General features: G+C 40.1%; 1 protein-coding gene across 3 annotated transcripts in view; it reads left to right on the top strand.

Annotated features, from left to right (window-relative positions):
- KDM4C (lysine demethylase 4C) overlaps positions 1-14,743 on the top strand; it is a 532,790-nt gene that overhangs the window by 126,220 nt on the left and 391,827 nt on the right. For all 3 annotated transcript variants that reach the window (XM_019517600.1, XM_019517601.1, XM_019517602.1), the window contains exon 8: positions 2,003-2,140. In XM_019517600.1, coding sequence (XP_019373145.1) covers positions 2,003-2,140 — 138 coding nt within the window. The remainder of the gene's footprint in view (positions 1-2,002; positions 2,141-14,743) is intronic.

Below are 14,743 nucleotides of genomic sequence, written 5' to 3'. Positions count from 1 at the left end.
CCCCCCCCCCCCCCCCGCTTGCTGCGCTGGGCAGCGTTTGCCAGCAAGCAGGGGGACTGCTGCTGCTGCTGCAGCGCAGCCCCACCGGGCAAGCCTGGAGCTGGTGCGGGGAGCAGGCTGGTAGTGCGGGTGGGTTACAAGCCAGTGCTGAGCGCGTTTCCTTTAATGTATTAGACATGCTGTTTGCTGCCTGCTATTTACTTTTGTTTGATGTTTTGGGATATGGTTTATATTAATGATGCTGTACAGCATATATTTGTGTCTTTTTAGTTGCCTATTTTTTCTAGCTGCTGCTTCATCTTGGTGAATGAGCTTCAGGCTCTTTGCAGTGAATCACTGTATTTGATAAAAACCAAGTGATCCTTTGGCTAAATCCTTGTTTACCATCTAAAGCAGGGGCAGGCCCACCAGGTCATTCTATCCGGCCCGTGGGGCCCCTAAACATTTAGAAAATTAATATTTATCTATCTCTTGATAGCTTGCCAAAACTCAATAAGCAGCCCTTCACCTGAAATAATTGCCCACCCCGATCTAAAGTGACAACAAAACTTCAGTATAGTGACCCCATTACTGTTTGAGTCCTTTATCTCAAACCTCTATAGTTTTGGTACTAGGCTGTTTGTCAGACCCCTGAATGGAGACTTCTAGATTAGTGTTCTAGACAAACATAGCAAAATCCTTTTAATAGCTTAAATCCTGTATTTAAAAAAAAGCAAGATTAAGATAAGTGTTAATTCTTGGATTAATAGTGTTAGGGATGAGATTTTTAATTTTGCAAAGGTTAGGACATAGACAGGCAAGATTCCTTGGGTAGATGTGATATCTATCTTTTATTAGACCAACTGAGTAGCTGGAACAAAGTTCTTTGCAAGATTTTGGGCACAAGTACCCTTCTTCAGGCATATGAACACTCTGCTGTTGTTTTGAGATCTCCAAGGAATGAAAAAGATAAAAGTGTGACAGGAGATCAGTGAGAATGTAAATAGGTGGAAATTAGGAAAAAAAAGGGTAGAGAAGGAAGGGGAGGGGGGAAAGAGAAGGAAAAATTGGGTGAAGGAATGCCAAAGGTTGGAAAAAGGACTTTAAGCTTAATGTGTAAAATGAAATAATCTCTGGTATCAATTATGCTGGTAAGGGTTAGTTAAGGATGCTATATAAAAGTATAGTTTTGATTCCCCTGGAAAACACTGAAAAAGTTACTTTATGGGATCCTGTGTTCATTGCATCCCACTGGGTTTCCCTACCAAATGTGTTCAGTTTGCAGTGAAAAAGATGTTTTCTTTGACCACGAGCCCTATGAACTCACCTTGGCCTCTGTCAGTCAAGCTGGATTCTTTGTAGTTTGTCTCATTGTTGGTAATAGGTTTTATGCAAAATTAGCTCTTAAATTTAATCCTGCTATCTCCGTGTTTTTAGAGTATGCCATCAATTACACCTATGAAATCTAATTAAACTAAATGGATCAGGTACTGAAGTGATGTGTGGAGATGGGAAAGGGGGGAGAAACTCTCCTTCCACCCTCCCCAAGGATCACTGAGTAACTATGCTGCCAGTGTAGGGAGGCTACTTGAGATCAAGGGGTACACTAGTTTGGCTAGCCCTTACTCTATGCTCCCAGCACTGGGTGAATTAGCAGCAGCTGTTTGGATTACACTTCCCTTCTTGCTATACCCAGGGACATGTATTTGTTGTGTGGCCATCCCACATCTTGGGCAGTCCACTTGCTGTACCTTAGGATTTGCTAACAAAGATCCTCTGAATTCAGATCTGTCCAGAAACTTCTGTCCTACTACTCTGTGGAAGTGTGTAGCTACCAAGAATTGTTTCTGAAATATATTCAGTAATAATTCCCCAGATGCATTCAGTACTATTGGCCTTTACTCAAGACTGAGTACTATGGGCATATGGCTCTTCTGATATAGCCATTGCAGCAAATATAATTCTCATTTCTTTAAAAACATGTTTTAAACTATGGTGTTTGCTTCCTTTTCTTGTTATGTAGATCACCCAAGAGGCAGGGGAATTCATGATCACCTTCCCGTATGGATACCATGCAGGATTTAACCATGGGTTCAACTGTGCAGAGTCAACAAACTTTGCTACAATCAGATGGATTGATTATGGAAAAGTTGCTAAATTGGTAAGTCATTTACAAAAATAATCCCTAAATTAAATGTCTCCTTTGATCATTTCTTACTGGCAAACTATGTATTCAGGGGTCAGGGGAGGGGGAGATAAAAAGGAGGCTCATCTAAATGAACAAGATAAAGTTTAATCTCCTTTAAGTTTCTCTGAAATCCTGGTAATATTGGGTAATATATTAAATATGCCCCCAAAGTGGCACCTTGTTTTTTTTAAATTAGTATGTTTTACAAAAAAGGAATAGCATGCCGGCATTTAAATTGAAATCTTCCGTGCGCTGCATATATTTTTTCTATTCTTTTCATATATAGCATATGGATAATTAACAAAATCAATAAGTAACGTAATGTTTCCATATAAAATGTTATTACTGTTCTGCAATATTTTTTCTGTTTCCTGTTAAAAAGCATGGACTTTAAAAAGCATTGTTTAGCATTCTTTGATGAACAGGAAATGTAGAGCCACTTTGCAGATTGAGATGCTCTTTACGGACAACAATCTATCCCCCCCCGGCAAAAGAAAAAGAGAAATAAACTGCACAATTTGTTTATATGTTAGGCTATCTAATGAGATGACAAATATACTTAGAGTCCAAACATGGACCTGTGGGGTTAGCAATCGGGAAGAAAAGCTGGGTTAAATGCTTGGAACTGGGAGACCTTGAGAAGCTTCTCTAATAACAGAACTTCATGATTCTAGTCAGAATTTACTATAATTGTGAATGAGATTGATGAGTAGGTTTCAAGAGGTAAAAGGCCTGTAAATGATCCAGTGCTCTATGTAGTCTATACCTAGACACTGACTTTAATGAAAGTAATGGAAACATCAATATGCATTTAAAATACTCAGGTAGGTCTTCACTTTTAATGTGAAACTCACATCTGTAATAAAGAATTGATAAGGCACTGACTACTCAAATTGATTGCTTTTAACTTGATATATTTAATTAGCTCAATAGTTGAGTAGACAGTGTAGTGGACTACCACATGGAAGACCTTAGTTTAAAGTAATTTTAAGTATCAACTTCAAATGTGGTGTTAGTGGGTACACTGAGGTTGGGTGGGGGTTTCATTCTCTTCATACCAGTGCAAAATCAGTTGTAAAAATCCTGGTTCTTGGCTAGAAGTTGGTGTGTGAGGGAGGACGCACGCCTTCCTGTGTTTTTGAGGACTCCTTCCTATCTAGTACATGAAGAAAGATGTCATTAAAGGGTAATTACTTACATAATATATGTAGTATATATTGGGGTAGTTGGAGTGTTTGTATATTGTATAAGGAAGTAAAGTGACTTCACAGTGTTAATCATCAGTTGAAGTATTTGAAATTTTCCAAATACTTTTTGTATCTATAATGGCCAGAATGGTGAAATGTTTTGGGACTGAGAGTCAGTATAAATCCCAACTCCTTTGACTATATATATGTCAGTTATAAATTTCACTCAATATATGTAATAAAATATACCTTAGTATTAAAACACATTTCATAGCACCCTTTGCTTCCTGTTTATTAAACACGAAAATGCTCGAAAATGTTGTATCCCATTAAAATAGATTTCAAATTATTTCATATGTTTTTGACAGAACTAGATAATATAATACATATGGAAAAATAGCAGCAGAATTAGATTATTATTTTTAATGAGTGTGTTTATTTGTATTTGTTCATGCCATATAAATGAGGTGCCTGAGCTGACACAATAATATTGTAACTAGGAACTATTGTAACTATTACTGCTTTCATCTTTCACTCTGTTGTTAAACAAGATTGATTAGGGGGGCATGGAGTTACAAATTCACTTGTTACATTTTTTTCAAATAAACTAAAATGGAGAGAAAACAATGTGTTTAGTTACCTGGGTTTACATGGTAACTGTAACACTTTACAAATGTGCCTTTAATATATATAAAAAAGATGCTGTTTCTTGGTCCTTTTATGGGTTAAGCAGGAGATGGAAAAGCATGGGGAAAGCTATGATTTGTTATACCATAACACCAGATAAATTGTCTAAAAATATCAATTAAGAAAGGTATTGTATTACGTTTTATCTGTTAGTGTAACAATATCGTAACATTTCATGAAACAGACCAGGGTCGATATCTTTCCTGTTTATGCCTCTTAATGCCAGCACTGGATCCCTGATGATACTGTTTTTAATTTGTTCTGCCTTTCTGCCTGTACGTGATACTAACAAGATTTTGGAGAAAAAATCCTTTTGCATTTTAACAACAACAACAAAATCCCCAACATCCCAATTCCTGGCCTGATCTTACAGTTTTCCGGTTATCATGTATGATAGCTGAAACACTGCTTGTGTCAGCAGAATGCAGTAATCTAGGTCAGTATTGTATAGCTTTCTCCTTAGAGAGTTCTTTATATCGATTGTTGATTATTTACATGAGTTTGTTCATCTCTGCCAGACAATTCCAAGTTGCTTACAAGTGTATTGCAGCCTTATAAACATCCAGACCTTAAGAGGTATAGGCAGCCTTCATTCCTTTTCTTTTTTGTGCAAAGCAGGCACATAATTTCATAAAGATTGATTAATGCTTTGGCAAACATTAAGGTTAAGAAATGGTATTGTTCTTCTGAATTGCACGTAAAGATAATGCAGTGATATCAATTGCTGATTTAAATGGGGAAATGTGCAGTCCTTTAGAGCATGTTTTAAGTACAGAGCTAAGGGAACTGAACTTCTAAGATCTGTTTCTTGCTCCAAAACTGGCTCAGTCTCTGGTTTTGGGAAAATTACTAAACTTGCTATCTCGGTTTCGTGGTATGTACCTTCTTGCCAGCATTGGTGTATTGGCTGGAACTGTCCTTGTTAACTTCTGAGAAATATGGTGGCTGTGGCCAGTTTTCAGGAGTTGTAGAGCTGACCTTCCTGGGAAGAGACTGCATCTGAGAAGGCAGGAGGTCAGATGAAGATTGTGATATCCACTGGCTACCTATTCTTTCAACTAATAGTGCTTGAAAAATAGGGAGAACAGGCTTATCTGTAAAATGTTCTAGTATGGTGGTGACGGGAGCAATAGAAAATACTCCTATGATGGTATGGGAGCTATAGAAAATGCCAAGACCAAGACTTATTTGCCTGTTAGCATATTTTATAACTTAGTTATGTTTGCAACATGACGTGAAATTTAGTGGGACACCATACATTTAAATATTATTAATTGTCAATGTGTAGTACCTGGAAAATAATTTATTTATACTTAATGTTAAAAAGCGTGGAAGAAGGGTAGATGGAAAATTCCTTTAGACTTCTGTGGATTTTATTATTTACCTAATGGAGTTTACGTTTATTTGAATAGGCTGGAACTATTTGCTGTTCCACACGCAACATTTTGAGTTATCTTACTTCAATGCATTTTGTTAATGTTAGTAAAACTGATGAACCAGTGACAATTAGTTTGTATGTTTTGCTGGGGTCTACTTTAATTTGTGCTGAGTAGGCAACTTGTGTGCTGAAGTAGGGGCAATGTTCAGGCATTAAAATTGCTGAATATAAATGTTTACATACCATTTAAATGTTTTATGTTCAACAACATAAAAAAAAGCTTCTGAAGTGATGGGCTAAGAGACATTACTTTAAGCCATGAATGAATTTACATCTCTCTTTTTAGGCAAGATTTAATGGTGTGTAACTGTAGGAAAAATATTTCTGGATAATTTATGTGAAATCCACAAACCTTTTGTCATCTTGACCATCAGATTTTGATTTTCCTGCTTAAACACATACCTTAATGATATTTGTTTTTTTCTCTGCAGTTATGGAACAGATGTTTCCAAAAACATTTTATTAATTTTGAGCAATGCTTCTGAGGTCTATTGTGCAAAACAATTAGGGCCTTGTCATATGGGACACCTAGCACATATTTTATTTAGATCATTGCAAACATTGTCACACTATATTAAAAATTAGAACATGTTCGGAGCAGTCACATGGTAATGCTTACTACAGTCTCATCTCACTCTAGACAGGGCTGGAGCCAGCTGTGCCTCAGCCCGTCTCCTCCTCCCCACAAAACTGACCCCAACACTGGGTGCTGCAGCTCGCATATCTTCCTGTGAGGACATGCAACCCTCATACCTGGAGCCCATGCCTTCCTTGCTTTGTTCCTAGCACTGTCCAACCTGGGACTGCCAAAGTAAGCCTGCTCTGCCCCTGGTGGCAGGCAAAGGGAGCTCTTGCCGATGGATCCATGGGGTGAGCTGGGTCTCTGCTGCTGCAGCCTTGAGCTAGCTCTGAGGCAATGCTGGGGCTGGGACTGACAGTCAGCTGATTGTTGGTCCCAGCCCTGGCACTGCACCAGGGTTGGTTCAAGACTCTGGTGCAGTGTTGTGGTTAGGACCAACTGTCAATTGTTGGTCCCAGCCCAGCACCATGGGGGAGTTGGTTCAAGACGTGGGTGCAAAGACAGGGTTGAGACTAACAGTCAACCCAGCTCCTGCATCTCAATGGAGTCTTGAGTTTGTATCATCTCTGTGGAGCAGTCTGATAGCTGAGCATGTAGTACTTAATACAATCTGGAGAGATTTCTTCCACAAAAAGTCCTAACTTTGCTGTGATACAGTTGCACTTAGCATGTGACTTACTATTTGACTACATAGCTGTTTGCATTTTAAATGTACTTAACACATCTAAGTGTAACATGACATGGTCCTAACCTAAAATGCTTTTTATGGGTTTAGATGTTTATTCCATGCTTGTTTCCATGAGAGCTGTATCTGATGACCTTACTGGTATATTTTGTTCACTGTACTGCTATGCTGTTTTTACTATAAGGTGCTTTTGTAAATTAAGAGGTTACAGAATCATAGAAGGGTAGAGCTGGAAGGGATCTCTGGAGGTAATCTAGTCCAATCCCCTACCTGAAACAGAATCAAACCTACCAAAACCATCCCACAAGTCTTGTCTAACTTATTGCTAAAATGACAGTCAACTCAGTTCACATCTGCAAGGTGTAACACAGTAACCTGCATCAGGTAAAGCAGGGGAATGGTAGTGGTTAGTGTCATGCTGCTGCAAAGGTTTTTAAAAAAGATCCAAGGGAGAGGGCCACACCTCTTGCTCCAGAAGAATGCAAAACTTTCTACAGTCCATTCCATATAGACTCGGCAGTGCTACACTGGCTAGCACTATGGAAGAAAGAGACTTGGGCCATGGGGCTCTTTAGCCTGGGAAAGCTCAGGCTCAGGGGTGATCTGATGGCCACCTATAAGTTTATCAGGGGTGACCACCAGTATCTGGGGGAACGTTTGTTCCCCAGAGCGCCCCAAGGGATGATGAGGTCGAACGGTCATAAACTACTGCGAGACCGTTTCAGGCTGGATATAAGGAAGAATTTCTTTCCTGTCCAAGCCCCCAAGGTCTGGAACAGCCTGCCATCGGAGGTGGTTCAAGCACTGACACTGAACACCTTCAAGAATAAATTGGATGCTTATCTTGCTGGGATCCTATGACCCCAGCTGACTTCCTGCCCTTTGGGCAGGGGGCTAGACTCATTGATCTTCTGAGGTCCCTTCCAGCCCTAATGTCTGTGAAATAATCTATGAAAAAAAAGTCTGACCATTGGGTAAGATTCCTTCCTGACCCCAAATGTGGTGTTTGGTCTGATCCTGAGTAGAGGTGCAAGATCCTTTAACCAGAAACCTGTGGGTTTTAGTCCCAGCAGGATCACTGGTACACCCAGTCAAAATCCCCAGCCTTGGCTCTAACCAACATCTAGTGCTTTTGAGGAAGGCAAAAATGACCAAAACAAAACAGAAACCTCTAACTTGTCACAACAGGGGAGGGGAGGGGACACTTTCTTTTCAGCCACGTGTTGCAACCAGTGAAGCCGGGAAATATGAGGAATTCCCTGACCAATGCTTATCTAACCTTTTCTTGTACACCTCCAATGATGGAGAATCCACAGCTTCCCTTAGCAGTCTGTTCCACTGCCTCGGTGTTCTAACAGTGAAGTTGTTTTTCCTGATATCCAACCTAAACCTACTTTGTTGCAACTTGAAGCAATTGGTTCACGTTCTACTGAAGCAAGAGAGAGAAGGTGTTGTCCCTTTTCTTTATGGCAGCCCGTAAAGAAAATCAGATATTTAAAGACTAGTATCATGTTCCCTCTTTAAGTGCCTTTTCTGCAAGCTGAACATGCCTATTTCCTTCAACCTGTCTTTGTACGAGTTGTCTTCCAAACCCTTCGTCATTTTTGTTGCCTGCCTAGCAATTTTGTAATTCTTTTATAATTCTTCATATGAGTTAGTTTTTATGCTGTCATGTTAATCATATGTCCTTGGGTATAGGAAGAAAATTTGGAATTAAACAAAAATCTTTCTGAAAGTTGAGTGACATTTTCTGAAATTGCATGCTGTAGTTGAAGCTATCTCTCACTAAGGCTGATTCAGGAATTTATGATGATGCAGTCCTGATAGTATGTACTAAAACATGTTTGCAAGAAGATGTTGTAGCCTGTTTTAATTCCTGATCCCATCATTCTTTTGGTATTCCTTTACTGTTAAATTACTGAAGTAATGTATTGAAAGGTAACATTTTTATCTAATTCAGTTGACTTTTTTAGGGTGAATTCCAGGGTTGCACTCATGAAAAATTTACAGATGCAGTCTTTTTATTTTCTTTGTGTGAGATTATGAAATGCACTTTTCTAGATATGTTTTACATATAGTAATTGAAGGGTCAGCAGGCAATTGTTAAGTTCTGGGTAAATGATCACAATTTCTACTTTCTTTCCCAGTAGAAATACTCTTAGCTATGATGAATGAAATCTGCACGTTGTACTATAGCATTCAAAATTAGAAGCAGCCTGAAAAACTTCAGAATAAGATCTTGTATTTTTATATACTAACTTTTTTGTTGTGCTCTTTATTTTTACCCATTTTAATGTTGATTAAACCGAGGCTTTAAACTAGTTTCAGTGGGAGATGGAGATGAAATCCAAGAGGTAAGTAAACAGCCAGGTGACCTGGAAAAAGTCAAGTTAGAGGAAGCAATAGGGGAAGCCTTTATGTGCTCAGAGAGAAAATAGGGCAGTTGGGTAGTTACCTAAAATATTTATACACGAATGTGAGACCCAGGGGGGATAAGCATGAAGAATTGGAAGCCCTAGGGCAGGTAATTTAATTATGATCTGATTGGGATCATACTGGTTATTTGGTTGATAGTTGACGTGAATGGAGTACTGTTATGGATGGTGTATAACTTATAGTGAGGTAATGTTCAACTGAATAAAAATCTTTTAAATTATTAAAACTGCATTGGAAAGTCACAAAACATGCTTTTTTAATAAGTTTTACATTTTGTATAAAATCTTGTATCACATTTTTCTTTACTATAAAGTAACATGAGGGAGAAATTTTGCAGTCTAAAGCTGCCACACTATAGTTCACCTTAAAACTTGGTGTATTCTAGTACATTTTTAAAGAGTTCATGTATGAACTCATTTATTATTTAACTAACTGTGTAGCACCTGAAAGAAGAACTTCTCACCTTTTCTACCCAAGTCTTTGGCTTCTTAAATATTATTTCTTCCTTTCATAAAATTAAATCCATAGTTACTCATGCATATTCTACAGCAGTAGCTGCTTAGAGACCTGTTTTCTGTGGATAGGTTAGATCAAAGTGCTGGCCTGCAGGTTGTATTTAATTTTTTCCCTTTGGTGGGATGAAGTGCAGTTGTTTTGATGTTAGGTTTGATGGATTTGTTTGCCACTGCATTCATTAGCTTCATATCAAAAAACTGACAGGCTGTTAAATGAAACTTTGGCTTAGATTTTCAGCTTGACTGTTTGGAGACATTTGTGAAGATATTTTGTTTTTGTGCTGCAGCAGCCTCAAGCACATATGACTGAGTCTCGGAGGGAAGAAGAGTTATTTACTATCCTGATTTCTTTGAGTAAAAAAGAACCATTGTTTTGAGGACAGCCTATCTAGCTTACCCTATTTAAAGAAGTATATTTATTATGGTACAGAGACATAATATGGATAACTGGATAAATAATTTGGTCAGATAAAAGGATAGCCAGTGCCCACATGAAAGGTATATTTTCCAGTCCTATTATTATTTATCAAGGAGTTGATTTAATTAATGAAGGCCAAAAACAAGACTAGTTGCCTAGCTGGCACAGCCTGTTCCTCCAGAGATACTATACAATAATTTTGAGTGGGCAAGTTCCTTTGGGTAGGTGTGATTATCTTTTATTAGACCAACTAAATAGTTAGATTAAAAATCTAATAAAAGATATTACATCTACCCAAAAAACCTTGCCTGCCTATGTCCTTAGACCAACACAGCTGCAACCAACAACCTTGCAACACAATCTTGAGCAGGCATTCATTTCTAGAGGTAGAAAATTCCACCATGAGAAATCTTTCTGGGACAGGGAGCAGTACAGGTGCTGAGTCTGCTCCCTCTTCACTGACATCACCCTGACCTCGGGGAGGCCTGAAGAGCAATCTGGGGAAGATGTGGGGAACAGTGGCAGTGATTTAAAAGGGAGTGTGGTGGGGAATTGGGCCGCCTTCTCACTCCTGCGAGCTTTTAAGTAGACAACCCTGCTGCCTGGATGAGTGGCAGTGTTAAGCTGGAGGCACAGGGAAACTGGGGGCAGCCTTCTGAACCCATTTCACATTGCTGTCCTTGCCCCCTCCTGGGGAGGTGATTTCAAAGTAGTGGGGTCAGAGTTGGGCCTGGGGAGACCTGTCATTCCCACTCTCCCACCCAGCTGGCAGTCCCTGGAGAAGAGGCAGGGACCACCCACTGCTGCTCCCCTCCCCTCCCTGATGGGTCTGGGAAGAAGAGGGTTGGGGAGCAATGGGGCAAAACCTTCAGCTCAGTTTGGGGAAGAGGCAGGAAGAACTGCAAATACATTATTGCTGGTGCTCCCTTCCCTTCCCAGACCCAACAGTTTCTCACAAGGGAGATCTTCCAGGTTGACACCTGGAAGAGCTTTCCCCCAGAAGGGGCATGTTTCCCCAGGGAGAAATTGAATGTATGCTTGTAGTTTCTACTGGGAGAGCAGCGACTCTCCCAGTAGAGAATTAACACTGGTACGTAGCCAATATTATGCACATTGCCTACGTAACTGTAGTTTGGTTGGCACCTGTCTTTCAGTGAGAAGGGCAAGCCACCTTTTGAACAAACAGAATATCAAAGTAGGTAGTTAGGAAGGCAGACAGCTAAGAAAATTCTTGTGTGCGCATCAATTTTTATGATTGTAAGGTAGTTCAGTACAGGATTTTAAGCAGGAGTTTGAAATAATTGCTTTAAGTTGTTTTTTTTTATTCGATTGTTAACAGTTAAGGCAATGGCAGCAATTATTCCTTTATTTAATCCAGGATTAGAATTGAAAATGAAAATATCTGCCAAAATACAGCTTCTGGCCATGCTTGCGTGCTTGAGCTTCAATCCTACAAACATTTATGCACATGGTCTGCTTTACTCACCCAGAGTGCGCCTGCTTATTTGCATAAAGTTACACATCTGTTTTCAGGATAGGGATGTTGGCCTAATTCTGTTGCTGGACAAAATGTAAAGTATACTATGATCTAATTGTCGAAGATCGTTATTATGGGGAAGACTAATACGTCTTCACAAAAGTAGATATATTTTTGCATAATGTAATTAAAGAAGAGGGATATGGTTTCCTTACAATTGGATTTTAAATATTGGAGTACATTGTGACAACTGTGAATAAGCAGAAGTGATAGAATCTAATTTTTCTTAGGTGTTTCTAAGTGATGTTGTAGAAGTTTCATTTATCAATATAACAAATGTACTGAGCTGACGGATTTTGTACAAAACTAACAGACTTTCAGGAGCTGTTGTTTTATGGCAGTTCTAACCAAAGAATTAGCCTATTTTTTCTTACAATAAGTTAATAGTTTGCAATAAACTTGTCTTCTTAGAATACTGTTTGTATGAAGTTTTAAGAAAAATCAATGCAATTTTTTCTTCCTATGCTCCTACAGCATGTAAAATGTAGTTATTCCTGAGTTCATTAAAGAAACTATTTTGAATGGCTGCTCATTAATACATTAATGTCACAGCCTGTAAAGAGAGATTATTTCTATTTCAGTGTGTTTTCAAGGAAGTCAGATTAGAACTAAGAAAATATCCTGTTTATAAATTTATTGGAACTCTGGAGAAGGAGATAGGAATGCAGTTATAGGCCTTATTTTGTGCCTTGTGGCAAAAATTGTGTTTAATATCAGCAAGCAACACTTTTGTGTCTAAAGAGGCAGCAAAATGTCCATCCCTACAAGTTTCTCCACGCTAATGACTTCATTAGGTGTCTACCTATTTTGATGAATTGATGAAGACTTTGATTTTTTTTACTGTTGAGTGGGATTGGATATTATTTTCTATTAAAAAAGAAAAAAGCCTAACTAAAAAAAAATAGAAATTCCATTTGTGGACCTGAACTGATCCCTGATTTGAGTCCTCAGCAGGTTCAGGCCTTTAGATACAAAGCAGAAAGCTTTGCCACTTGAGGTAAGGGAATAATTATTAGCAGTAGTAGGCTGTCGGCCTCTATGTGGACTAATCACAAGAAGGAAATGGGACGTGCATGCTTTGTCCCCATGAGTTTTACAGAAATTTGTTGACAGCAACAGAATGTCATGACTCAGGACTCCATGGCTAAAGGCACCCTTCAGAAAATGCCTGCTCCTAGTTTTCACTTGGTTTTTTGAAACAATAATAGAGCAATTCTTCTGCTGCAGAGAACTCAGATAACAACAGATCATAATGTTTTTGACTGATTCCTATTGAAGTCACTGGATTTATCTTGTGAATCCTGTGTAGGTGTTTGCACACCTATGAGTGCTATTATTGCCTGGCACCCTTAAAGGGATCTCATGGTACTGTGAGTAGGAATCTGTGGTCTACAGTACCTCTCTGTCTCTGCTATTTCATTCCCTGCCCTACCTATTGTCTTTCCCCACTCCAGTCCTCTTCCACCACTTGATTGCTATTTAACCCCCTTTGCCACAGTCTACCATGTCCATCTCTCCCCTCTCCTATTGCTTTTCTTCATCCTTTGACTCCTCCAGGCTCCTTCCTTTCTCTCTCTCTCTCCCCCCCTTTTCCTCAAACCCTTAGGCTGATTATGCATGTGACAGGAGTTTAGTCCCCTAAATTGAAATGGTGGTTTTTTAATTGCAGTGTTTAAAAACCCACCATTTCAATTTAGGGGCCTGCCTGCCTCTCCCATGGGTGGGGGGTGAGCTGCTGGCAGGACAAGCGGCCCTGAGCTCTAGGAGGCCCTAGTTCTTCCCTCCATGGTGGCAGTGCCCCTGGGGCTGCCCAGGGGACACCACCCCTGTAGAGGGAAGGTCCAGGGCCCCTTGCAGAGCCCTAGACTGGTACTGGTAGAACCAGTGACCCCTCCTGGTACTGGAGAGCCAGTGACCCCTTAGTTTTGCGTTTATAGTTTGTTTGTTGCCAGAGCCATCTAACTGGCAGACCATGCAATACATGCAGCTCACAAAGGGTTAACATATAGCCTGCAGACTCCTGTCTTGCCATTGTTCACCTCCTCCTGTGGGTGGCATCTGGGTTTCTCTTCTCCTCTTCTCACTTCTGCTTCCTGCCTTGCTCCTGGGGATGGGACGGAACAGTAGAAGGTGGGGAGGGATCAAGGAAGCATCTGGCTGCCCATGTTCTGCATGTGGAAGTGGGGGAGGGCAGGAGAGGAGCAAGACTGCATGTGTGGTTGGGAGTGTAGCCAAACTGCTTGGGCTGCATGTGCCACTGGGAGCAGTGCCAGGCTGTACACTTGGTTGGGAATAGAGTGGAGCTGTCTGGGGTGTGCATGTGTGGTTGGAGCAGAGCCAGGGTTCTTGGGTTGCCTGTACTGCCTGGAGTAGAGCTGGACTGCATGTGGCAGCATGGGAAACTGCTTGCTTATGTGGCTGAAGAGACTCCAAGGGGGCTTCCTCCCACAGGTTAAGGCTCATGCAGTGTGTAGCCCAGGGTCTGCAGCCTCCTAGTGCCCAGAAGTTGAACATCCCTGGCTTGTGCAAGCACAGTCGCTCTCTCAGATCAACTGATCTGCAGTCAATAAATAAGGAAACCAGTGAGAGAGACATCTGGGTTGGCTGGCCATGGGTTTTGATCAGCTGAGATGGTCTTAAACTGTCTGAAATTTTACTGAATATGCTGCTAAAGAAGCAACCAGGTAATTTCTTATTTTCCATTTAGAATAGTTAAACTTACATTAACTTACGTTGAAAGCTCACTTTTACGATGAGTACTGATCCTTCTCTATTTTTCCCCTTAAAGGGCCAAAAAAGCTGAGGTTGACATCAAAGAGTGAGCGTGACATGCACACAGTACATAAAGATCTGATAACCACAGTTTAAGGTACCTAATCTTCCAGGACTATTAACTTGCTGTGCCTCCTATCATGGGGAAATCATAGAAGGAAAAATGAGGGTGAAGGAGAAAAAGGACTAAACGAGAGACCTGAAATAATGGTTTCTTATTCCAAAGGAAACATTTATAGTTCTACAGCCCACCAAAAAGGTTGAACTGGAATTGGGGGGGGAGAGAGAGAGAGAGAGAGAGAGAGAGAGAGAGAGAGAGAG

The sequence above is a fragment of the Gavialis gangeticus genome, unplaced genomic scaffold, assembly GCF_001723915.1.
Source record: "Gavialis gangeticus isolate Ggan-Ray unplaced genomic scaffold, GavGan_comp1, whole genome shotgun sequence".
In the NCBI taxonomy this organism is placed as follows: domain Eukaryota; kingdom Metazoa; phylum Chordata; order Crocodylia; family Gavialidae; genus Gavialis; species Gavialis gangeticus.
This window is presented reverse-complemented; position numbering and strand designations above follow the sequence as displayed.